Source organism: Rhipicephalus sanguineus, chromosome 4 (assembly GCF_013339695.2).
Source record: "Rhipicephalus sanguineus isolate Rsan-2018 chromosome 4, BIME_Rsan_1.4, whole genome shotgun sequence".
In the NCBI taxonomy this organism is placed as follows: Eukaryota; Metazoa; Arthropoda; class Arachnida; order Ixodida; family Ixodidae; genus Rhipicephalus; species Rhipicephalus sanguineus.
Window position 1 is genome coordinate 167264183 of NC_051179.1, and position 26346 is coordinate 167290528.

The 26346-nt window shown below is 47.9% G+C and overlaps 1 protein-coding gene across 1 annotated transcript; it reads right to left on the reverse strand.

The window, feature by feature from the left end:
* Positions 1 to 14882: 14882 nt before the first annotated feature.
* On the reverse strand, positions 14883 to 16214 carry LOC125758348 (uncharacterized). Its single transcript, XM_049415413.1, has 2 exons — positions 16069 to 16214; positions 14883 to 15480 (listed from the first exon to the last, which is right to left on the reverse strand). The coding sequence occupies exons 1-2, from the start codon at positions 16212 to 16214 to the stop codon at positions 14883 to 14885; spliced, it is 744 nt and encodes a 247-aa protein (XP_049271370.1).
* Between the last annotated feature and the right edge of the window lie 10132 nt (positions 16215 to 26346).

Below are 26346 nucleotides of genomic sequence, written 5' to 3' on the forward strand. Positions count from 1 at the left end.
ACACGGGTACCGGGTTGGTATTCCATGTGGCGTCGTCGAAGGTTGTAGCGGCGGCTGTCAGTCGTCTGCTGGTTCTTAATCCGCAGGCGGGCGAGCTGTCGTGCTTCTTCGGCGCGCTGTAGGTAGGTGGTCACGTTGATGTTTTCCTCGTCGGTCACGTTTGGTAACATGGCGTCGAGCATCGTTGCCGGGCTCCGTCCGTAAACCAACTTGTATGGCGTCATCTGCGTCGTTTCCTGTACGGCCGTGTTGTACGCGAAGGTCACGTACGGAAGGATGGCATCCCACGTCTTGTGTTCGACGTCGACGTACATGGCCAGCATGTCGGCGATGGTCTTAGACGCTCGGCGAGGCCGTTGGTCTGTGGGTGGTACGCGTTGGTCCGACGGTGGCTTGTGTTGCTGTATTCCAAGATCGCCTGAGTTAGGTCAGCCGTAAACGCCGTACCTCTGTCGGTGATGAGAACCTCTGGGGCGCTGTGTCGAAGGACGATGCTCTCAACGAAGAACTTGGCTACCTCAGCGGCACTGCCTTTGGGCAGGGCTTTTGTTTCGGCGTAGCGGTTGAGGTAGTAGGTGGCCACGACGATCCATTTATTTCCGCAAGTCGACGTTGGGAACGGCCCCAGGAGGTCCATCCCGATCTGCTGGAATGGTCGCCGAGGAGGCTCGATCGGCTGAAGGAAGCCTGCTGGTCTTGTGGGCGGTGACTTTCGTCGCTGACAGTCGCGGCACGTCCTTACGTAGCGAGTGACGTCGGCGGCAAGGCGCGGCCAGTAGTACTTTTCCTGTACTCGTGCGAGCGTGCGGGAAAGTCCGAGGTGTCCAGCCGTCGGGTCGTCGTGCAGGGCATGCAGAATTTCTGGTCGCAGTCCTGAAGGTACAACGACAAGGTAGCTGGCTCGGGCAGGAGAGAAGTTTTTCTTTACGAGGACGTTGCCAACCCTCGCCTGAATAGACGTCAGACTCTGCCCAGGCGGCGCTGCGAAAAACACCGCCACCAGCGCCCTCATCGTAGCCCTGGCACTAACTGGGTAGTGCAAAGAGAGCCGCCCTCAAGCGAATGTGCATAGGCCGCAATATAACCCTCCTCTTTCGTTGGTGTCGAGGCGCGGTTTCCTGAAAATCAAGGAGCTGGAAAGCTTCTTCCGCCAATCCACGCTTCAGAAACAAAGGAAGCTGATCAAAGCGAACTGCGAGTACAATGCAAAATAAGTTTTAGTTATTCCCGCGCGCTGCAACTCGCAAGTACAAGCGAGCATCACACGACACCACGCTCGAGGCAAGCCCTCCGACATCCGTTCTCTAGAGCCTAAATGCGTTAAAATCGGGTATATACGTATGCCACAGCGATAAGGCTATGCATCTTACGATCAGTGGTACAAAACTCGGTTCATCAGGGGCGAATGGCTCCGGCAATTTTCGCCTTTTCAGTTGCATTCTCCCTTAATTCTGCTCTCGCTTCCTGTGCATTGGAGTATTTTATTACGCATCCTCAAATGGTCTCTTGATGGTCGTCTTCCGTTTGTATGTACTGCAAATGGGGATACGTGCGTGTCCACTTTCGCGGGGTACAACCAAAGGCAAAACCGTGGCCTCCGAGATAGCTACGGCAACCGCGGAGGACACGGGCGAAACAAACCTGAAGGGGGTCACGACCACCATTCTGCGATTTACTTGTATGACGCACGTGGTGTTAGCTAGTTAGAGCCAGAACTCTGAGCCTTCAAAACGTACATACGTCTGCGATGCTGTGTGGTGACGACCAACTCGTCGCGGTGTGCGTATCACGCGTCTCCAGTCTGCCTCTAGCTGCTCACTTCGTGTTACACGACATGCACCGCGGTCAGAGCCTCTGCTGAGCTTCATAGTCAAGGTTACCACGGTTTTGCATCAGGGCTACGCAAAACAACAGCAGAGCCACACATTCATGCCACCGGCTGTGGAGAACGCGGGTACTTCGCTTACCCAACACGCTCGCAACGGCCCGTATCCAGCGCTCTCGCCTTTCTTCTTCGTACGACAACAATGGAAATCGGTAAAACTGAACGTTGTTATTCAGTCTTTTACGTCCGTGGCAATTCACAACGCAACAGTGCGTATTTTGCGGAGTTTCTTCGTAGCGTGCGGAGGGCTCTCGTCTGCTGCTGTTTTCGCCATCGTTCAGGCGAGTGATCCAGCAAGCACTTCACGACGGCTCTGTGGCGCGTCCGACTAGCGGAGAGCAATTCACAGCTCTCGTTCTGAGTGCTAAATGCGCAAACACACGCGATATTAAGCTCAATCGTTATTTCGCACTCGCTAGTTGCACCTGGTCCCATCGCAAACTGTGCGAGAGAGTCGGTCTATGCACTACTCAATACTTCTCCGACAGGTGGCGCCACACATCTTGGAAACTCCAGAGTCTGACGTCTATACTTTTGGGACAACGATGGTCCTGCCCTCCAGGTATTCAACTAGACTCTTCAGCTTCGGGTCGGCTCGCTGTTGTTCGGCGAAGTCGTCGGTACTTATGGCTCCCAAGAAGCTGTCATCATCGTGGTCGTCGGGCGGTGGTGGGTCGACGGGGGCACGAGACAAGCAGTCGGCGTCGGAGTGTTTCTTTCCGGACTTGTAAAGGACGGTAATGTCGAATTCTTGAAGTCGTAGGCTCCACCGTGCGAGCCGACCTGAAGGGTCCTTCAAGTTAGCTAGCCAACACAATGCGTGGTGGTCGCTCACAACTTTGAAGGGCCTGCCGTAGAAGTAGGGGCGAAACTTGGATGTAGCCCAGATGATCGCTAGGCACTCCTTTTCCGTTGTGGAATAGTTCGTTTCTGCCTTTGATAGCGACCGGCTAGCATAACTGATGACCCTTTCCTGCCCGGCAGTCGTCTGCACAAGGACGGCGCCGAGTCCTACGCTGCTTGCGTCGGTGTGGATTTCCGTATCGGCGTATTCATCGAAATGCGCTAGTATCGGAGGCATCTGAAGGCGTCGTTTCAGTTCTTCAAATGCTTCGATTTGCGCCGTTTCCCACTTGAATGGCACGTCGGTCTTCGTGAGGTGAGTTAGCGGCTCGGCGATTCGTGAAAATTCCTTGACGAAGCGCCTGTAGTAGGCGCACAAGCCGAGAAAACGGCGCACGGATTTGGTGTCGCTGGGTGGCGGGAAGGCAGCGATGGCAGCTGTTTTCCGCGGGTCTGGGCGAACACCATCCCTGCTGATAACGTGACCCAAAAACAAGACCTCCTCGTACGCGAAGCGGCACTTTTCAGGCTTCAAAGTGAGGCCGGAGGTCTTGATTGTTTCAAGTACAGCTTCAATGCGCCGGAGGTGTTCGTCGAAGCTTGAGGCAAACACAACGACGTCGTCCAAGTACACGAGGCACGTCTGCCACTTCAAGCCAGCCAGCACTGTGTCCATAACACGTTGGAATGTCGCAGGTGCCGAACAAAGACCGAAGGGCATGACCTTGAACTCGAAGAGGCCGTCTGGTGTTATAAAGGCCGTCTTTTCTCGGTCTCTCTCGTCGACTTCGATTTGCCAGTAGCCGGTGTTGAGGTCCATCGACGAAAAGTACTTCGCGTTGTGGAGTCGATCCAGGGCGTCGTCTATCCGTGGAAGAGGGTACACGTCCTTCTTCGTGATTTTGTTCAGGCGGCGATAATCGACGCAGAAACGTAGGGTTCCATCCTTCTTCCTCACTAACACTACGGGAGACGCCCACGCACTCTTGGACGGCTGGATGATGTCGTCGCGTAGCATTTCGTCGACTTGCTTCTTAACGGCGTCCCTTTCTCGCGTCGAAACCCGGTAGGGACTCTGACGGAGTGGTCGAGCATTTTCTTCTGTTATGATACGGTGTTTAGCAAGGGGCGTTTGCCGGACCCGTGATGACGACGAGAAACAGTCCTTGTATTTCTTCAGAAGGCATCGGAGCTGTTGGTGTTGGCGGGCGGGAAGGCTTGGGTTTACGTCGAAGGATGGCTCAGGCATTGCGGTTGTCGTTGTAGCTTCGTCAGAATCTGAAAAGGCAAACGCATCGCTGACAGCCAAGATTTCTTCGATGTATGCAATCGTCGTGCCCCTGCTCAGGTGTCTGTATTCTTGGCTGAAATTCGTTAGCATCACGCTTCCTTTCCCTTCATACAGCCGAGCAATGCCTCTTGCGACGCAAATGTCACGGTCTAGCAGCAAACCCTGATCGCTCTCGATGACACCTTCGATGCATTGAGCCGTTTCGGTGCCGACGGGAATTATGATGCTGGATCTAGGAGGAATGGTGACTTGATCCTCGAGCACGTTCAGGGCATGTTGACATGGGTTCGATCCGGCGGTGTCGCTTTCTCCGACGATAGGGTTATCGACTTGGTTCTTAAGTCGATGACGGCGCCGTGGTCACTTAGGAAGTCCATTCCAAGTATCACATCCCTGGAGCACTTCTGTAGGATTACAAAGCTCGCAGGATAAGTCCGGTTGTTGATAGTGACTCTCGCCGTGCAGACACCAATCGGCGTTATTAGATGGCCGCCAGCGGTCCGGATCTCGGGGCCTTCCCAAGCAGTCCTAATTTTCCTCAACTTTGCTGCGAACGGCCCACTGATGACGGAATAGTCGGCTCCAGTATCGACGAGAGCGGTGACATTGTGGCCGTCGATCAGAACGTCGAGGTCGCTAGTGCGCCGTCTTGCGTTGCAGTTACGTCGCGGCGTCGGGTCACGGCTACGTCGGTTTGCACCGCTGCTTCCGCGTTGGGTCGTCAGGTCTGCTTCCGGTCGCAAAGTTTCGTCTTCAGGACGTCGACGTCGTTCGGCGTGCGGCTCGGAACTTCGTCGCGGTGTCGTCGTCGACGGCGGAGAATCTTCAGCATTTCGTCGTTCAGCAACCGCACCTCCACCGGTTGCTGCCCTTAGTTTTTCGGATATGGGCTAGGCGACCGGCCCCGGTTTGGGCCAGTGTACTGCCGGCGGTGCGGTGACATGTAGCGGCCGGGCGATGGTGAGCGGGAAGGTCGTCGTTCTTGCCACTGTGTGCCTGTGAGGTAGTCGTCGATGTCGCGAGGCCGTTCGCCTGGCTGCGGGCGCGGCGCGTTGACGGGGAATCCGCGTAGCCCCATCTGACGGTACTGGCAGCGGCGGTACGTGTGGCCGGCCTCCCCGCAGTGGTAGCAGAGCGGGCGGTTGTCAGGGGCGCGCCAAACGTCGGTCTTCCTTGGCGCGTAGCGCGGGGCATAGCGCTGGGCGACAGGAGGACGGTAGGGTGTCGGTGGTGGTGGCGGCGGCGGCGTCTGACGGCGGAACTGCTGCGGCGACGTGGCGTCATGACGTGGACGAGGAGCGGGGGCGTTGCGTCGGGCTGCGGCAGCGTAGCTCATTGCTTGTGGCTCAGGCTGCGCTGATTCAGGTGCTCCCAGAAATTGCTGGATTTCCTGGCGTACGACGTCGGCGATCGGGTCCACTTGAGGCTGGGAGGAGGGCAACAATTTACGCAGCTCCTCCCGCACGATAGTTCTGATGGTGTCACGCAGGTCATCAGATTGTAGCGCGTGAACCTCCCCGAAGGTCGTCGTAGGAATGCGGCGGTTGTACTGTCTCGTACGCATTTCCAGCGTCTTCTCGATCGCCGTTGCTTCCGTGAGGAATTCTTGGACGGTCTTGGGTGGGTTACGCATCAGTCCAGCGAAGAGTTCTTGCTTGACCCCTCGCATGAGGAAGCGGACTTTCTTTTCCTCGAGCATGTCGGGGTCAGCGTGGCGGAAAAGTCGGTTCATTTCTTCCGTGAAGATGGTCACGTTTTCGTTCGGATGTTGCGCCCGTGTCTCCAACAAGGCCGCGGCCCTTTCTTTTCGGACGACGCTCGTGAACGTCGCCAAAAAGTTGCCGCGAAAGAGGTCCCAAGTACGGAGTGAGGACTCCCGATTCTCGTACCAGGTCCTTGCTGCGTCTTCCAAGTAAAAGTACACGTGGCGCAGGTTGTCGTCGGGGGTCCAGTTGTTAAATGTCGAGACCCTTTCGAAAGTCTCGAGCCAGGTGTCCGGGTCTTCGAATGACGACCCGCGGAAGATTGGCGGCTCCTTGAGCTGCCGGAGTAGGATCGGCGCAGGCTGCACGGGGTCGGTCATAGTCGCTGCGGTGGGTGTTGGGACCTTGGGCTGCCTGGTTTGTTCGGGAAGGAGCCCGTGCTCTGGCTGCAGTCCCTTCTGCCTGCGGCTTGTTCGACGATCCGGGTTTTCTTTGCTGTCGTCCTCCTGGCGGCTTGGGCTTGGGTCAGCGCTTCGCGGGGGCGTCCGGATCATGGAAGAAGCTGCACCTCCACCAGATGTCACGTGGTCGTGGCGTCGACAAGACAGGAGTCGGTGTTTGCAGGATGAAACTGTTTATTTGGCCGAATTTGTGGCCGGAAAATGAGAACTAGAACTACAGCAATACACGCTGTACAATGATAGCGGCGAACAGGGCGTCGTCCGTCGATCAATTGACAAGTGGTGAAGCGCGTCGGCTTTTTTACAGGCGCTATCGAACTTTCCAGCGATATCGCTGCTTGTTGCGCATGTTCTAGAATAAGCTCGGGCGTTCGCGTCTTGCGCGCAATCTTAACAAAACGATCTACTAATCTCGCGAAGCTTCTCGAACACTGAGGCGCGGTTCGCGCTGAGCCTTGCTGGCAGTCTTTGTGGGCGAAAACGGAATACAACAAAAGTGATAATAAGGAACGCACGTGGCAATATAAAGTAGCGGTGATGCTATTCCCTTTCTATGAACGAATGAATTTCCTGAAACTGGAAGAGCGTTTCATCGGTCCATGAATCATTTTATTTACATGTTCCCGACCGCATCTGCGTCGTCGATTATGTAAATTTCAGGCCAGGCAGAGAAGAATAAATGCACGTGCTGAGGGTGCTAGCGTTATAGAGCTTCTGCTGAGCGGTCGCCTCCTTTGCAATACCTGAGCCAAAGGCGTGAAAGTGTCGCATACGCGACTAGCCCCGCAGAGAGCCTACAGTCCATTGGAATGATTCACGGATGAAAATTTTTAGATGCGAAGTATCTTATGGCGGAGTTGAATCCGGTGGTGGTGGTGGTGTGCGGCGTGACCACCCTTACTGCGCATGCGCATACCCACTCCTCTCACCATCTTCACCCTCTCCACTTCCCCTCGCCCCTCCCCCTCTCCCCTGCCAATTTCCCCTCCCTCTCTCCAACACCCCTCTTCCCTTTCACCCTCTCCACATTCCCTCTCCCCTCCCCTTCTCCACTTCCCCTCTCCCCTTTCCACTCTTCCTCTGAAACGTGGGCTAGACATGCCGAAATTCTCTCCTGGGCAACGCCGCGATCAGCACCAGCACATGCGTATCTCCTCCCCCTCTCTCTCCTCTCCTACGCTGTCCCTCTCTCGCACGCCTGCCGACTGCGTTCCCCGCTCGCCCTGTGAGAATGAACGGCCAGGCTAGAGGGAAGACAAGACGCGCGTAGCGTTCCTCTTCTCGTTCCACGAAGCGAGGTCGGTAGCATGCCCAAAGAACGCCAACGACACGCGATCGTGCAAGTGCTCCGGCTTCGCATCGCCTCATGGTCCTCTTTAGCGGGAAATGGTGTAATTTTTCATAGCAGAATCGTAGGGCAAGTTTTATTACCTAATGACGTGATTTCTGTGTTGAAAGGAACGTTCGCCGCAATTATTGGTTTCCCAGCGTGAAGCTGACAACGACCACTGTCGAAAGTGGGGACGGGTCTCCTCCTCCATAGGGGGATCTCCTCCGCACCCGGTAGCTACGCCTATGGGAATATGGCCGCCGGCAGTGAATATCTGCTTAAAGGGACCCCGAAACGGTTTTGACGATTTTGTAGCAAGTCGTAAGGATCATTTACAGACCGATTTATGCTATGTGCGTAAAGAGTGTATTTATTACAAGGCTTTACAGCTGCGAATCGCCACCGATCACACGGCTCAGCTGTGATCCCCGCCCACATCCAGTGCGTGTTGCACTGAAAGCGCGACCTCACGCAGGCGGCTGATCTGATTGGATATGTCCTTTTGGACAAAATGAGTTGCCCCAGCCGTGTTGTGTACCACATATCTAGCAAATGGTGACTTGTAGGTGCGACATCGTGCAATATTTGTGAGGCATCTTGCGAGCGGAATCCCTTCAGCTCGTCGCTGCAATTAGCGTCAGGCTCTCGCTATCCGTTCAACGCCATGATCCACCTGTCTGCAGCTATAACTTCACCCCTGACGACACAACCACATTACCAGGGCTTACGCCTATCGGTGATCGTTCTCGAGCTCTTTTTGTTTGTCCGCATGCTTTTGCAGGTTGTCGCTGTACAGGGGAATAAAATAAGATCGACTGGTAGTGCGGCGGCACCTGTCGGAGCAAATATTTCTCACTCCGCGAGCGGCGTGCTGCCGGGCACACTGGGCCTCCGATGTTGCGAGCCGACAGGTTGCGCGCAATATCGGAGGCCATGAGGGGCGAAGCTCACACCGTCGAGTGCGCTTATGACAGCGCTGCGATCGCCGGCGATGCCAGCGTGTCTGGGAGTGTAGGGTGCAAGGCAGGGTGAGGAGGAGGGCATATATATATATATATATATATATATATATATATATATATATATATATATATATATACCCTCCTATATATAATTGCCCGTAGTGGCCTTGGTACACGGTGAGTCGCTTATACCCGCGTCACACGGACACTAAAAGTATTTTAGGCAAAAAAACTTTTTGAGAAAAAGAGTTCCACGCGGTGTCACACGACATAGAGCGATCTCTTTTTCAGAAGCGGCCTTTTCTGGAAACGGCGTTCGACGAACTCTTCCACGGCGGTAAAAGAGTTGCCTCGAAACCAGTGAGCGCCAGCATTTATGAAGTGGTGAAAAAAACCGGCAACTCTTTTTTTACAGTGTCACATGGGCTCACAATAAAAATAAATTTCATTTGTTCTTAGCAGCGTAAGAAAACCATTTGAACTTTATTTTTCGTGTTCTCGTAAACAGGGCAAATCGGTTCGGGTTATGGCCGCCCGCACAGACGCGAGCATGGACGCGAGTGAGCGCAGAAACGCGAACGTCGGTGGGCAATCAGCCCAAGGAAAAAAGACGCCCCGTGTACAGTGGTCTGAGAGGGACACCAGGACATTAATTACGCTCTGGGAGGATAATCTGCACGCACTGCGCTCGCAGAAAGACAACGGGGAAGTGTACGCCGACATTGCAGCAGCGCTCGAAACAGCTGGTGTTTTTGCACGAAGGAGCAAGTACACACAATAATAGAGCATTTGGCACACACTTACAGGTAAGGGAAATCATTTATGTAAGCTTGAAGCGTCGTAAAGCCTGAGATCACACATGGTGGTCTCTGTTTGCGTTTTTTAATACATAGGCTGTGGCAATCGGCGCACTTTCGTTTTTACGCGTTTCACTACATATCTAGGTGCTGCATAACTCAAGTGAACTGCGGGCGAAAAGCCAGTTTCTTTGCGATCGTTTGGCGTCACAGAGTGTTGCAGCACGTGCTATCTTCTCGTCACGCGCGTTCAACTATTACAAACGTGCGTCTGTCGTGGACACGTCTGTCGTGTCCTGTCATGACCGGGAACCTGTCATACAACACGAAGGGAATTCTCATTTCAGCCCGGTATTCAACCTCTGAGCCATGCCGGTGCTTGAAACTGCTATGCAAAAAGTCCTATACGGGCTTCATGTCGGGAAGGAACCACATTAACATATGCAATGTAGCGTGGTAGAAGAGTAAAATAAACACCAAGCGTCGCACAGCGCGAATTCTATAATCAGGCGTCACACAATGCGAATTGCGCAACAAGAATGTTGTTGAATGCTTCCAACCCATTACAAAGGGCTCCGCCATAATTCTTCATTGTCATTAGGCAGAGCATCAACAAAGTGCGCATAATGCCTTACATGCGTTTAGCAGGTACCACGGCTCTCCGTAGAATGACGAAAATGGCATAATGCATGCACTCTTACTTCTCAAAAGTTACAATGATTTATAGCATAGTGGGTTCCTTGCAAGTGCAGTTGTATTAGTTGCCAAGGAAGCCCATAAGCGCATGATCCATTTCCTCGGGGTCTCAGTAAAGTTCTTGGCCCCACCCCCCACCTCTCTCTCCCACGTAAACGTATGTTATACAGCATGGCGGGAGAGGGACATAGCGACCTGGCGTCACCTAAGGCAAATTACATAACTGGTGGGCCGTTTAAAGCTTCCAACCCATTACAAAGGGTTGAGCCATAATTCTTCATCGTCATCAGTCATCGTGTCAACAAAGTGCACATAATGCTTACAGACGTGTAGCTGGTGCCTCACTTCTCCGCAGAATGACGGATGATGGCTTAGTAGGTGCTTCCGAACTTCACAACAATTGTAATTTATGGCGCAGTGGGTACCTTGCTAGTGTACTTGTATTAGTAGCCCCAAGAGAGCTTCCAACGGTGCTTTAGAAACGCCGCTCTTCGAGCTTTCGCTGTGACTGTGCTGCGGTTTCAGCGCAGGCCTGGCGTTTTTTTTTCAGGCTACTCGCGCATTGTGGATGCGAAACGTAAGGGGTACAGTTTTCTCTAGCTATACAAATCGCTTGTGCTTAGCTTTCGTAAAATCGTGCTGTGTTTCCCGTGCATTATTAGTTTTCGCAGGGCGCGAATCATATCTGCCACGTAAACCTTCTTTAATGTTTTCTTCGTGTTCTTATTCTTCAGAAAATACCTGAAACAGCTCACAACTGGTTCCTCTCCGACAAACTGGACCTTTTTTTTGGGGTTGCGCAGGTTCCTGGGCTCCCTACCTGTGAATAACCTTCCTTTAATGGAAGAGGCCGGCGTCAGCACAAGCCCCACAAAAAACAACGCCTCAGTAGAGGGGGGTGTGAAAAAAATTCGGCAGATTCCACGTACCGTGGGAGTTGACATTATGCGAAGCATGCGGCAGGAACGTGGCTGCGGTGTAATTTTTTCTTACTGAGCGAAACGTTACAAAATGACGCTAAAGAATTGTATAAATTTTATAGGCACACATACATGTTGAGGAGCCGCATATCTGTAATATAACCAGTTGTTTACAGTTGGGTAACGCTGCCAACGGCAACGTGGGTATTAGCAGCCGCTGAAGCGGTAAGCTGATATGTAGTGCTTATACTTGTGCCTTATGATGGAGAATGCATGCACGTTGCACAACCGCGTGTGCATATATGGAAGAAGTTTCTGACAGCTCTTGAACAAGGTCATCATCATCGTGCTCAGAGCGCAAGAGCAGCTGGTCATAACTTATCGGATCCGTTCGTGGAACCCTACACATGGAACCCTCGTCAGAACATCAGTACAGCTTTTGGAATTCGTCGTTGCCTCGGTCATTTCGTCAATAATTTGTCTGTCGATAGAGCCGGCGTCATGTCCAAACCTGAAGTCGCCCTTCGCGTTGGTGAGATACAGGCCGTCGAGGCTGGTAGGCCTGGTTAGTGCTACGTAGACAAATATCAGTGGATGGCGCTTGTCGTTTTCGTAGACTACCTGGGCGTGTGTGGCCTACGTAGCCTAGTCTACAAAGCCGCTGTCAATCAATCTGGCATCATCCTCGGTCAGCATGAGACCATCGCCCAGCTTCGTAAGAAATGAAGAGGACAGTGCGTCGTTCTGGCACACCAAGTGCATTTTACGGTGCGGTGATATGAATATCACACGTAACGTTCTTTAATTTATTCCTCCAGGGTCAAGAAATGCTTCAATATAGCTTGCTAAATCATAGGAACACACATATATGTTTATTAGACTGCTATAAAAGCGGAGCCAGCACTGAAATCACAGACATTAATCTTTTAAGACGCCTGTATCATAGGAGTACACATCGTAGGAATATTAGGTAGTGTTTATTGCTTTCTTCTAAAATTAGACAGCAAGCACCTCAACCACAATTGACGTTGCACCGCTATTACGCCGGCATAGGCTGTTTTCTAAACCAGTTTAAAGACCTGGCGTGCCTCTGTGATTGCCACGCAGAAGTACCTGATTGCCACGCAGAATGCTTGGGTTCGATTCCTGCTGGGATTCTAATTTTGATTCTTTCCATTCGTCGGGTCAACGCTGCCGATGTCGGTTTTTCTTAACGCTCTCGCATTTAGGTTACCAATGTCTGTTCTCGACGTTCCTGGGTAGATATAAACTGTCAATCACCTGTGGCGCATACCCGTACACCGCGGCCCGTGCTAAACGGGTATGTGCCGCACGTGTCTGGAGAAACGGGTTTGACGACGTACGCGACGGGATTTTCACGTTATTCATGTCATGACTCGACATTCATATTCGTCAAATCCTTCTACCCTCCCGTGCCAATTTATGTCTAGACAAAGTTAAGGAGGCGATCACGAAAGCACCCAGACGTAGGCCGCTAAATAGATAGATAGATAGATAGATAGATAGATAGATAGATAGATAGATAGATAGATAGATAGATAGATAGATAGATAGATAGATAGATAGATAGATAGATAGATAGATAGATAGATAGATAGAAACGCTCAAAGTGCCAAAGGTTCACTAACAAATGCTTCGCATTTCAAAAATCAATGGCAGCTATATTCTTGCTAAGCACACTGAATTCGGTCAATTGCAATCAGAAAGAACATGTAAACGATTCACATTGATGACTTATTGCACAACGTAATCAGTTATTTCAACAGAGATCACTAACTAGATATATTACTTTCTCAAAGCATGCCCTTCCTATATTAGTAAGTGACGTTATCACAATCAAGCATGATTTAATATGACATGATGACAGACACTTTAACGAATTTCACACAAACAAGAATAATTGAATGCAGTGTAGAATAAAGGCTACAGTGAACGTAAACATAGTTAAATGAATGCGCCCCTGTTTTCTTGAAAAGTTCAAATTGATATTTACAAGTTATATTATTGCACATATAAAGGCATTTACAATGATATTCTCAGAATGCGCATAACACATTGGTCTACTCAATGGTCCAAATTTGTACAAAGCAGAACAGCCATGCAAGAAAGGGCAGGTTTGTTTACGTGCTATCAATTGCTGAAATAGATCTGCAGTTGGCTTCGCTGCACGGATCGCATCTCAGAGCCAGTTGCTGACCACTTTTTAGAGCGACACTTTTTAGAGCGACACCCTCCTATATGGGCCTTTGCTTTTTCATAACACAAAGAAAAACATTCTTGCCACCATGTCCATGTTCACATGACTCATACATCATTAAAAAACACAAAACACTGCAAATGTATTTTTGTTGTGTTTTTGATTGCAGCTCATCGAAGGAATGATTTGATTCCCGCTCGCCGTCACCTGGAGGTGTTCAAGCTGGCGTGCCCGAAGAATCTCTGCCATCAGGGTCCCCCGCGCCTCAGCTGACAATCGGCCACCAAGATAAAAGCTGCGCCCACGAGCGCAGAAGGCGTGCAAGTGACATTTCAGATGGCTCACGTAAAAATTGGCCGCGTATCTGCGTGCTTCGCTGCAAATGTCGTCTAAAGACGATAGAAGAGGCGCTGCGTGAGATATGGACGCCATCTGGCAATACGTCGGGAAACACGAGTGCTGTGTTGCGGGCTGGTAGTCCCGGCGCAGCGGCAGGCGAAGACCGGCGGTGACCAACGCGACCGGTGGGGACGCCGGCCAGCCCCAACACGCTGTTTGGCGCGATGCGCCGAAGGAGAAGAAACGTCCGCACTCAACGAGTACTCTCCACACACTCTTTTATTTACACGTCGCCTGGGTAAAACAGCAATGCCAGAGCGGCGCCCCCTGTCATTCGTACAATGCAATACTGAACCGAAACCGAAACACAACATGAGCTTGTGCAGAGGGCACGGAGGAAGACAAGTTTCAGCGCAGTCGCATTTTCAGCGCAGCTTAAGAAACTAGGGTTGTAACATTGTAGGGCGAGTAGGGCCAGAAGGACCGTCACGACGAAAACCTGCCTCCTCAGTCGTATTCGCCTGGAACGTCGGTGTGGCTTCGCGTTCCCTCCTCCACTCCTGGCCTTTCCACAAAGCTACTGCCTAAGTACGAAGGCCCCTACCGCGTCCTACGTCAAGCATCCCCAGTTAACTATATGATTGAGCCTGTTCAATCATCTGCGGGCCGCCGTCGTCGCGGCCGCGAGACTGTTCACGTCGATCGACGCATTATGACCCACCAGCTGTACCTGTTCCTTAGGTCGCCAGGATGGCTCCTTTTCCGCGGGGGAGTGATTTGTAACATGGTACGGCGCAGACAAGAACGCCTGCGAAAGAAGAAGACGAAGACGGTGGCTGTTGGCGCTCGCGCTTGCTCGGCTTGGAGCGCTGATCGCTTCAGCTGTGGCAATCTTTTAATAAACGCCTTACTGTCGCAACGTTAAACGCATACCATCAAGGTTTTTAAAATTGCGTATCTATGTATTTTCTGTTAAAGGAACACACCGCCTAATGCTTACCTAGTGATGTTGCGCCTCAGATATGCGTAATGTTTGCTTTTTGATCAACAATGTACACAAGTATGAACCTAGGCAGCCGTTCACGATGGCTGGCCCTTGGGCAAGTGGTTCAACTTTGGCCGAGTGGTTGAATCGAGGGACGTGCCGACAAACAGAAAGACAGACAGAAAGACAGACAGGACAGACAGAAAGACAGACCAAAATTTCTTCGTTTAAGTTCCTCAAGAAAGACTATCGTCTTTAAAAGTCTACAACTGTTGACTTTCAGGAGAAGATGCTCACGGAACAGCGGCTCCTGAGAGAACAGTTTGAAGCAGCACACAAAGAAGAAACGGAGGCTTGTAGCAAGGCACTCAAGTTGCAGCAGAAGCTTGTAGATGCTATGGTGGCATTCTTCAGCCAAAAGTGGTCCCAGTAGAAGCACTTGCTCCTGTGGCTTACGATGTAGGTGCATTTCCGTTCACTGGGCTGTAATAGTCAACAAGTGCGCGCCTTATGGCCGTTGCATTTCCAACTTGAGCTTCCGTGGTGCATGACGGCTGTGGAAACTCGATATTTGACTGCTGCACTTCGCTTAGCCACAGTGCGTGGACGTTGTCGTTGAAGTGTTCACAAATCTTATTTAGCACGCAGCAAGCCTTTATTACGAAGCGGGCATTGTCCACATGGCACTCCATTGTCTTTGCAGTGAAGCGGAACCTGGCCTTAAGCCTCCCATACACGCTTTCTACAATTCTCCTTGCTGCACTTAAATGATAATTAAAACATTTTTCATCTTCGCTTAACGAACCACGGTGTCCAAAGGGTTTCATCAGGTTGGGTGGCAATGGAAAGGCCTGATCACCCAGAATTAAGGGCGGAACTGTTGCGCCGCCTATTCTGGCGAGAGGTGCTTTGAAAAGAGGACCCTCAATAGCTTTGGAGAGCTGCAAAACTCCAAAGACGTGCGAGTCATGGCAACGTCCAGGAGCACCGACGTTAATGTACCTGAAGCGGTATCTGTGGTCGACAAGAGCTAGCAGGATCATACTGTAGCTGCGCAGAACAATATTCAGGTTGCTCAAGCAGAGTGTACCATTGTACGATAGAGTGCAATATGTTTTTTTTTAGTAGTTCTTGATGTCACGTAGCTTACTTTTATTGTGTACGTAAATTTTGTTTTGTACAGCTGAGAAGCTGCTCGTTCTGGTCATTTGTAAAGTATAGTATGCTTTATTTTTGCTACAGTCAAACAGTTTCTTTTCACAAGCATCATTAAAATTTATTGTAAAAATTTTGGTATCACTTCTTTTTTGTGTCGATGTTTGAACGCCTTAAATATTACATACCAACTACATCAGCTCTCTGTTATTCTATTTTTGGGATGCATTTACCTCTGGGCGTCTCAGACAGGGCTGCTTTCTCTGGCCATTTATAGAGCACTTTTTTCCCTCTTAAGCATGCACAAACTACAGTCAGTTATCTCGGTTGAGTATATTTTGTTCTACAGAGCTGTACTGCGTAACAGCTGCACAGTGGTCTGCACCTTGTAACGAAAAAGTTTCAGGAGTATTAGCTTCAGACTACAGTAATTTGATACAGATTATCTCGTTAACATAGAATAAGTCTTATTAGACCACTTACCAGCCTTTATAGTTGTAGTAATCTGTGGCGTTCTTCTTCGGCGGTGAAATGGGAAAGTGGTATCCATCCAGGGCACCGACACCTTGACGGAAAACGCCGACAGCTTCGAATTCATGGATGTGCCTAGCCATTTCGTCCTCAGTCATTATCTTTATCCACTAGTTTTGGAGTACGCCGACAATAGCCTCGCAAAACTCCCGCTACACGTTATTGACTGTTGAGCGCCCAACGCGGAAGAGGTTAGCCACAGTTCGATCTTCCGCCGATGAGCATGGCTTGCAGAGGCCAATGGCGACTCGCTTCTCGGGAGAGATCGGAAGACGCATGTTTGTGCTTTGTCGCTCGAGCTCACTGCGCGAAGTTTCCACAATGAAGCTGAACGTGGACGGGTTCACTCGAAACGACTTCTTGAAATTGGCCTCTCCAAGCCAAGGCACAGTTTCCTCGAACCATCTTTCATTTCGCCTAAAAGCCCACGTTGTTCGGTCGCAGACCCTGGCAGACAGCACACTGGTGCGCAGTATAGAATATTTTAGCAACAGTTGTTTCTTTATGCCGCCCCTAATTGCTCTCGCCGCGTCTGCATCGTTTTCCAGAGAGAGGTGGTATGCTTCAAGACTTGCAATTGTCCCTTTTCCCCCGTACAATCATCGACGGTGAGGCAGACAAGAGCGCAAACAAGCAAAGCAGACGGCCACTGTTGATAGAATAATATGTAAAGGCAGCCAGTTGTTCGAACGCTCCTTAGGGTACTACTGCGTGAACCTCTCTTTTTTTCAACTGGAGTTGTTTAATTTATGTCACCAAACGTGCCGTACAATACATTTGGACATCTCTGATCGAGATACATAATCTACTTTTCGCTGGTTCTGTTTTGAAAGTGAGCGCCACTCTTTCGGTAGCGCATTCGGAAGGAACCTCTAAAAAACTTTGCCGTGTGATTACGAGGGAACGCCTCTTTCATAAAAAGTATTTCAACATAGTAAAAGACGGCTTACGTAAAATACTTTTTGCGCGCCCCTGTTACACGGGTAATAATTTCTGGTGAGAATGATTTAGGAATGGTTTTGCCTAAACGCTGACAAAACTTCAAAATCCCGTTTTAGTCTCCCTCTAAGCTACTATGGCTATGTATACAAGGTGGTCCGTGTAAGGCTGCGTAGCGCGAGCGCTCCGTCCACGGGGTATTTTACAGCACGCTTTCTTGGGCGTACGGCTTGGCGCATGCGCGCATCTTCTGTGCTGATGTCATCCGTAATTGCATGTTCCCTGACTGATAGACTTTATTTTTCACGTTTTATTTTTCATTGATAAGTGTGTTTATGCCATTGGAAACACCGCATGATACGGGTGTTCGGACCGTGGCAACAAGCTATAGTATGGGTGCTTTGATACGTGAAAACACCGTTTTCCTAGGGTGTAAGGGTGTCAGTTGCAGACACGCCAAAACGCCCTTCAAGGTGTAAACCTGGTGTATAGTGTACATCCATTACGATAGTAAATAAAGCAAGTAATTGATCAAGTATTCTAGTTCGGAGAGTAAGGCCCTCGGGTGAGATGGAGCAATTGAAACCCTTCCCTGCTGACAGCCCTTACCGGATTTCAAATTTGCAACAAGTGGGCGCTCGTGCATTTTGCATATTAAAAACAATCAGGCTGATTTCATCGGCGAAACCGCAACCGAGATACAGGACAGTGGGAAGGCCGCACACTTCGCTTACATCAGCGATGAGAGCGCCGTTATGTTAACAGTCGATCCACTCCACTTCGTGGATGCGTGCGCTGCGAGTGCCTTTATATCAGAGCAAGCGCACCTCAGCAAACAAATCTAAAGGAAGCAAGAACTGGCAATTCGTAATCAGAAACCGTGACGTGATTGTGATTGTCTGATAGGAGCGCTCACCAGTGTTTCATAACCGGTTTCACTGGGATTTCAGTTTCAATTTCATATATCTGGAAGAATTACCCGATGCAGAACTTTGGAAATCTGAAAGCGGAAATCAGCTCTTCGTCGGAAGGACTCGAATATTACTATTTGACCGAACCTATGCTTTCTCTAAATAAATGGTCACTGATCTTACTTTTCCTAAATAAATGCTGCATTACATGCGCCAGTTATCTTAGGACATCTGGCACCACTGAAATAGCAACTATGAAGACAGGCAGCAAATGTTCACTTATTTCTTGTTCTACATTTCATTCCCTTCTATTCTCTTATTTTCTAAAATTTTCGGACATATTTCCTGAAACACCCGTTTATAGCAAAGCAATAAAACGACCACCATGGCTTCACCATGACAACTGCATGAAAGGCAGGCATATCACGATGCTCGTGCGGTCACCTGTCATTCATGCTACAAATTACACGAACATAGACGGATAGATAGGAACAAAGCGTAGGGTAGTAATGTCCCCAGTAGAAAGCGGCCACTGGATTACGGGAATAGAGAGAGATGATCGTGTTAAAGTTCCCTTTGGCACCAATTTATTCATACCCTGCTCGAGATCCATGATGCTTTGTATTTGAATTATCAGATAACATAGCGGTACAGTAAAAATTATGGTGATAAGGAATTGTCCAAAAAATCTTTTACAATGCGTACCATGATTTTTGGCGTTATCTAGCAAAGCGCTCTAAGATGCTCTCATAACATAATTAATGCAGAGAAATTACAGCACATAATTAGCGTGCTTCAAAATTATTGCATATATTGATGCATCGTGCAGTATAACAGGCGGAGAAATATGATCTTGTAAAATATTTATTGCAAATGAGCTTTTTTCAAGTCTACCTTTTTGCGTAGTTCGTGTAAAATTAAACTCGTGGCTACCTAGTCAAAAATTCCCTCAAAGCGTTCTTGTTGGAGTTTGAAGGTCCCACAGGAATTCTTGTGCGTCCCTCAAAATATCTTCTTGGCGGGGCCACCTTTTGTGGGGCCACCTTTTGTGGGGCCACCTTCAACACCAACAAATCACTTCAGTGCCCCACAAGATTTTTTGAGGGACCACCTTCAACCCCAACAAATGTTTTCAGGACCCACAAGACATTATGCGGGGTCTCTTCCAACACCATCAAATGTACTCAGTGCCCCACAAACTTTTTGTGGGGCCGCCTCCAATGCCAACAAGTGTCTTCACTGCCTCACAAGACTTGTGGGTCCACCTTCAACACCAAGAAATGTCAATGACCCGCGGGAGTTTTTGTGGGAACTGCCTGAATTTGTTCTACCTAAGATTTCAACTAGAAAATGATTATTAAATACGCCACGGCTACGTATTACGACCGCGATGCGATTGGTGCACACTTGTCCGCGTTAGTCACCTGTATAGCTGAGTAATTTTTCATTTGTTAAAGAACATTTACGGCCGCAGACCGTATGCCACTACGAAAGCAAAACCCGCTGGAATTCGTCGCGCAGAGTACGCATCGATTGCAATATGCAAAATGGGCTATATAAGTGGCATCCGTGCACTTTTCGAAAGAGAATAAAAAGCGCAGCAACGATGTGCAAGGCGCTACGCGGTGTAGTACTAGTACGCTTACAAGGGTTAACACCGAAATCAACTGCAGCTCAAAGCGTACGTACCCCGATTGTGTTTTTAATCCTCGTGCTCACAATGAGTTCTAATATTCACTCGATCATGTGATAAAACTGACCATCAAATCTTTTCCGTTTGCTCAAAAACGTTAACGACGCCGATCTATACGTTCCGCGAAGCGGCGCGGTATGGGTGCATGACGTCGCACCCGGCAAGCAAAGGCTCCCGGACGAAGTCGGCACCAATTGCCAATGTTTCGTGACACCAAATGTGTAGATTTGTACTAAAAATGCTATGCTGCTAGTACACTGATATCGTGTACCAATCGACGTGCAAGCGGCGGCTACAATTCACATGGTGCGGCTGGCCTAATTCACAGCTACCTGCGCGTGGTCATTGGTCAGTTAAAATAAACGCAACCGCGAAATGCTTGATGAGTGCATGAAACGCGCACTTATATTCCCACTAATTAGCGCTTCACTAAGGTTTTGTTTAGCACTTAATCTGGTCCCGCAATTAATTCATGTCTTCAAGTGTTATTTTGCGACTTATACTACCAACCATCCAATGTATATGTTCAGCACTGCAAGACAAAACCTTCTAGAATATTATTGTAGTGAACAAGTCAGTTCAGTAATATAATTCAGCTCTTCCATAATTTATGCTGCAAATCTGTTGCATGCAACAAATATGATTTGAGTGAACGGTAATTTTCTGAATGGCAGTTTGAAGAAACTACCTAGAGAATATAGAGCTCAATTTTCATCCCATTGCAGCATCTGTCCTTGAGACTGTGTTTGATAAAAACTGGACTATTTAGAGACAATAAAGACATATCACATTTCGTGAGAAGTTTAACCCACAAAGAATTGCATATATGTGCGAGTCAGTTACCTTCATAAGCATCTTATGGTGTGTCTGTTACAATTTTACCGAACGAAATAGAACATTGCTGTGCGTATAGTGTCTTCCGCCAATGTTGTTTCATATTCTGTACGGTGTATAACTTACGATTAAAGGAAAATAGATGTTGTTTTGGCAGAAAAGTAACTCACAAGTATTTTTACTCCAGCTCTTAAGAACTGCTGTGCAGGCGTATTTCATTATCTAAAGATGCCCCAATGAATCAGAACACTTCTTCGAATTTAGTTTTTCCAGCGTACGTAACCACGGCGTGTGCTGGAACAGGCACATCTAAGTTTTCACAAATGTTTTTATATTGCTCTTCCATATCATTTGCTTGGACGAAATTGGAAATGTCCAGAAAATATACTAAATGTGGTCTCGGGAATCAAAACAGCTTAGAAAGAGTGAAAGAAGGTAGTTTACAAAGAGAGAGAAAAGCAACTGCTTTCTTGACTGGTGCTACTTTTACACAGCTCTGAACACAGACATAGGCAGGATAGCAGCTCGGTCAACTGCACCACTATGTGCTTCTGTTTCAGCTTGTTTATCTGTAGCTACTTAAGGAAAATACACGCCAAATAACCGCTGTATGGTACTGTGCAAACTGCCTAAATGAACAGTTCCAGCAGTGAAATGCGTAATTATCTCACAAATGCAGGCAAACAGCTGCCATGCCTATCATCGAGCTGCTCACTAATTTTAACATTATTGCGCACAAGGTGCACATAGATTACAATAATTTTCGCCATACAGAACAACAGTATTGTTTTGCCGGCCACCGGCTAAAGGAAATGCTTGCAATGCAAGCGTGGCTAGCCTGTGAAGTGGACCACAGTGTGAAGTGCAGACTGTTTGCACGCATTTTACCATAACTTTAACACTTAAGTACCACAGCGTTGTTTCACCATTCATCCGCTAAAGAAAATGCCAACAGCATTAGCACAGTACTAGGATGCTGGGTGGCTCTGTTGATCTTATACCCGCATTCACACGAGCCTGTAAACTTAGAATGCTAGCTGCTTCTGCTGATCTTTCACCCACACTCAGATGAACTTTTCAACACTAAAGTAGAGCTTTCACAGACCAATTGCATGCTATGTTTAATAATGTGTGCTGTGCACACAAGGCTTCATGAAATGTTTATCAGGTGACTTACAATGCATTTGTAATAAGCTACATGACTTGCCTAAACCAGGTACATGCAATCAGAAATAGTGAAAAAGAAAGATAATAACAAAGAGAGAGAAAGCAACTACCTCTTTAACTGGTGCTACTTTTAAACGGACATTCGCCGGAATTAGCAGCTTGGTCAACTGCCCCACCAGTGCTTCTGTTTCAGCCAGGTGCTTCCTTTCAAGTTTTCCTGGTAGTATCTTGCCTTCCAAAATTATGTGTTTTTGTATGCCGACACATTCCGTGAAATAATCTGTTCTCAAGCTTTCTTTTTATACACTTGCTCTCAGGAATGTAGAAAAGTGCAAAGCTTTTTTTTTATTTCATGATGTCCAACGCACTCTGTTACAGAGTATTACACTGATAAACATTTCAGACCAGGCAGAGCGGATTAAATGCATGTGCAGAGCGCTCTAGCGGTATAGAGCCCCTGCTCAGCGGTAACCTCCATTGGAATACTGGAGCGCAAGGCGCGAAGGCGTCGAATGGGCGACCTGCCCCGCAGAGAGCCTGCAGTGTGTGGGCATCATTCACGGAGGGCAATTTTTACAGCACAACCGTTCGACAAATTTTATTATAGAATAACCTGATTTCCCTGTGGCAGACAAACTTCGCCACATGTATTCGTTTCCCAGTGTGCAGCCGACAATGATCATTCTCGCAAATGGGGAAGCTCCGCCCCCCTAACTTTTCTCAGTGGCGGGAGGGAGGGGGGGGGTGTTAGCGCCCCCTTTGCCCCCCGGTAGATACGCCTGTAAGAAAGTCATTCGCCGGCACTAAAGGACGGCTTAAGATACTATGGCTATATATACCATTTGGCCAGTGTAAGACTGTGTAGAGCGTAACACCCAATGATAAGCCGTGATAGCACCCTATGGTATGGGTGTTTTGATACGTGAAAACATCGTTTTCCTAGGGTGTAAGGGTGGTAATGTGAGACACGCCAAGACCTCCTTATGGGCGTAAACTGGTTTACCATGTACATCCATTACAATAGTTAATCAAGCAAACAATTTATCTCGTATTTTAGTTCGGGGAGACAATCCGTCGGGTGAGATGGAGCAATCGAAGCCCTTCCCCGCTAACAGCACATGCCGAATTTGAAATTTGCAAAAACGGGCGCTGGTAAATTTTGCATAGTAAAAAAAAATTAGCCTGATTTCAACGGCGAAACCGCAACTGAAATACGAGAGAGCAAGAACGACGCATACTTCCCTTACATCAGTGATCAGAACGCCGTTATGTTTAAAATCGAATCACTAAGCTTCCTGGATGCCTGCGCCGCGAGTGCCATTACTGCAGAAGAAGCGCACATAGGCAAACAAATCTAAAGGAACCAGGAGCGGCGAACCCGCTCTCGGATACCATGACGTGATTATGATTGTCTGATTGAAGCGCTCACCAGTGTTTCATATTCGGTTTCACTGGTATTTCAGGTGGAATTTCATCTATTTTGAAGAATTACCCGATTCAGAACTTTGTAAATCTGAAAGCGGAAATAAGCTCTTCGTCGGAAGGACTGAAGTATTAATATTTGACCGAACCCATGCTTTCTCTAAATTAATGGTCACTGATTTCACTTTTCTTAAATAAATGCTGTACTATATCGCCAGTTATCTTAAGATATCTGGCACCAACGAAATAGAAACTATGGAGACAGGGAGCAAATATTAACATATTTCCTTATTATAAATTTTATTGCCTACCCTTCTCCTATTTTCTAAAATTTTCAGACACATTTCCTGAAACACCCGTTTATAACAAAGTTATGAAGCGACCACCATTGCGCCACTCATTGCGCCATATCATTAGACTCATGCGGCCACCTGCCATTCATGCTAGAAATTACCAAGCGTAGGGTAGTAATGTCTCCAGTGGAAAGCGGCCACTAGAATATGCTAATAGAAAGATGATCGTGCTAAAATCCCCTTTGGCACCAATTTATTAACACTCTGCTCGAGATGCATGATAATTCGTGCTTGACTTCTCAGACAATATAGCGCGGTACGGTAAATATTTTGGACATAATGAGGTGTCCAACCAATCCTGCATAATGCGTACGAGGTTTTCTGACGTTATGTAGCATAGGCGCCCTACTCGTGAAAACGCTATCAGGAGCCCTCACGACATAATTAATGCAGAAAAACTAGAGAGTATAATTAACGTGCTTGCAAAATTATTGCATATGCTCACGCATCGTGAATTAACAGACGGAAAAAAATGTTCTTATAAAAGAATTATTGCAATGGAGATTTTCCAAGTCTCCCTTTGTGTGTAGTTCGTGTAAAGTTAAGCTCGTGGCGAATGCCCGACCGAGCGGCAACATGATCCTGACAGAAGGAAAATTCTATGGAACTAATTGTTACTGGCTATAGTCAATGTTGCTAGTAGTCCCTCCAATCGATAAACGTAATGTGTTCATTGCTGCGCTCGCTAGAATACCAGCGTTATTTTCAGAGATTTTAGAGGGAAAAACACGTAAATATGTGTGTTGCTCGATGCGGAATGCACGACCGCTTTTCCGCTTAGAACGCTACGCAATTTTTAGGAAATAACAACAGAGCAGTTTAGTGATAGCAGAAGTGCTCCTACATAAAAGGAAATCGTGAAGAAGTCGTTCAACTTACTTTAGATGCCCTTTGGAGTTTTTTCCAGTTATTTTATAATACGCAAACGACCAAAAGAACGCTATTACTTGATGTCAATAGGTATATCTTGCATCACCGCTATTCTGATAATGAGCGAATGGTATTTTGAAGTGTTTTGATAATGTGGTCGTTCACGCGAATATAATTCGTCATCCTTGCGTCACATTCGCTCTAGTCAATAGTTCCACCAAGCTGCACTTCTTTTTATAAAGCCTATGTATCGCCTGGTATAGGTCCAATTATAGAGGCAAAATATCCGGTTCATTAACTTTGCGTTGGGGGCAATGACGCCGCGTAGAGGAATATAAAGGGCGCTGTCGACGGTACTTGCACACAGTTAAACCAACTGAGAAACTTGGTGAGTCCCCGTCGGGTTATTTGTTTCAAGCAAATATTTGTTCTTTCTTGATTCATATATACCGAACCTTTATACGGTGCATTTATAACCACGTTGTACTCTTGCTAGATTTTTGCGTTTTGAGCCTCAGAAGATAGGCTGCCTTAGGGTCTTCGTTGTGACATCACTCTTGACAGTTGCTAACAGATTAATCGCGCTCGAGAAGCATTAAATGAACGAACTTTGCAACTGCATGTTTTCTGGAACGTTTCCTGTATAGTTGGAGTCAGTGGCGCTAGAATAACTTAAAGCAAGAGGGATTGTGCACTTAGCTATCGGCACGGAAAATTCAGTGAAATTAGATTATTACTTAAGGGTGTAGAGCTTGCTTTTTCTTTTCGGTGAGACTAAAATTATCCGCTTTGCTCCTAAGTAAATGCTCAGCCATTCTGCTAGATATCTATGGATGGTTGACTTCAGTTTAAAACATAACACGTTTATATTGCGATGTACAGCCGCTGATGATTCTATGGGGATCTCAAAACAGGGTTCTCTTACTGAAAACAAGATGTTTATGTGCGCACAACTTGAATATGCAAGCGTTTTCTGCGGCTCAGTAACTGAATACGTCGTGTGCAATTTCTATGCTCCTACGATTAAGGAACTCAACGGTTGGATGGTAGCAGCAGCCGATAAAATAGAGAAATAGGCACATGATTACTTTGGCCATGATTACTCTAAGAATAGTGTTGCCGAATAAGCAGGTATAGATAAATTCGCCTTTACGCTGAAGACTGTGGACTGTATAGTGTCGTTATTACCAATGATTACCACATTTTACAAAATGATTCTTTTGCACAATTTGCACAATGCCATTGAGCATAAACTTTGCTAAAACAGTCACTCTATCCTTCTGTACACGCACCTCCGTTTCTCTGTTGGATTAATCTTTCAATGTCTGCTATGTGAAACGTGTTTCCGGTTTTAGGTACTTAGGCCAAATGTTCACACACAATATGTCTTGGTCTAAACATATGGCATACACTGGCAATCAAGCTTTAAAGAAACTGGGCTACATAAATCGTACATTAACCCTTTCGGCCCTGACGTCGTCAATTGACAACACCGCACAAAAGTTCACCTAGCACCTCGGAAATGAAACCAAAACGGTTCATTCTTGGGGAAATACTTCTTCAATGATCCCCGCTGTGATTGACATCAAAGTTGCGACAAATTTGCGGAGCTTGGGGCCACAAAGAAGAAAAAGCTTGACCGAAGTCATGGGTGACGCGGAGGCGCATCAGGTGAGGCGGCTAAGCGCCGTTTTCGTGACGTCGTACAGAAGCTGTTTCAAGGAGTATCACACTGAACAATTCGACGTGGTTCACATTTTGTGCACTCTTGTGAGTAGCAGAAATAAAGAAGCCATTTTCCTAATTTCACAACCACTGAGCCCCGATGACCTAATTTGATTTCCTGCTAATTAATCCATAAATACTTGCACTACTGGCACAATTTTACCTACCTATTAGGAAAACACGCACGAAAAATGTCTCCGGCCAAAATAAAAAATCCCGGGCTGAAAGGGTTAAAAGAAGCCCCACGCGAAACAAAATTGCCAACGTATAAATCGCTCATCCGTCCCATCCTTGAATTTGCCTGCCCTGTATGAAG

What these genes read in the sequence shown, in the direction of transcription:
- LOC125758348 (XM_049415413.1), bottom strand. Translation starts at nt 16,214, where the DNA reads ATGACTGAGGACGAAATGGCTAGGCACATCCATGAATTCGAAGCTGTC. An exon ending in TACTACAACTATAAAGGCTG is followed by an intron (nt 15,481 to 16,068) that starts GTAAGTGGTCTA and finishes TGTTCTGCGCAG; the next exon opens with CTACAGTATGATCCTGCTAG.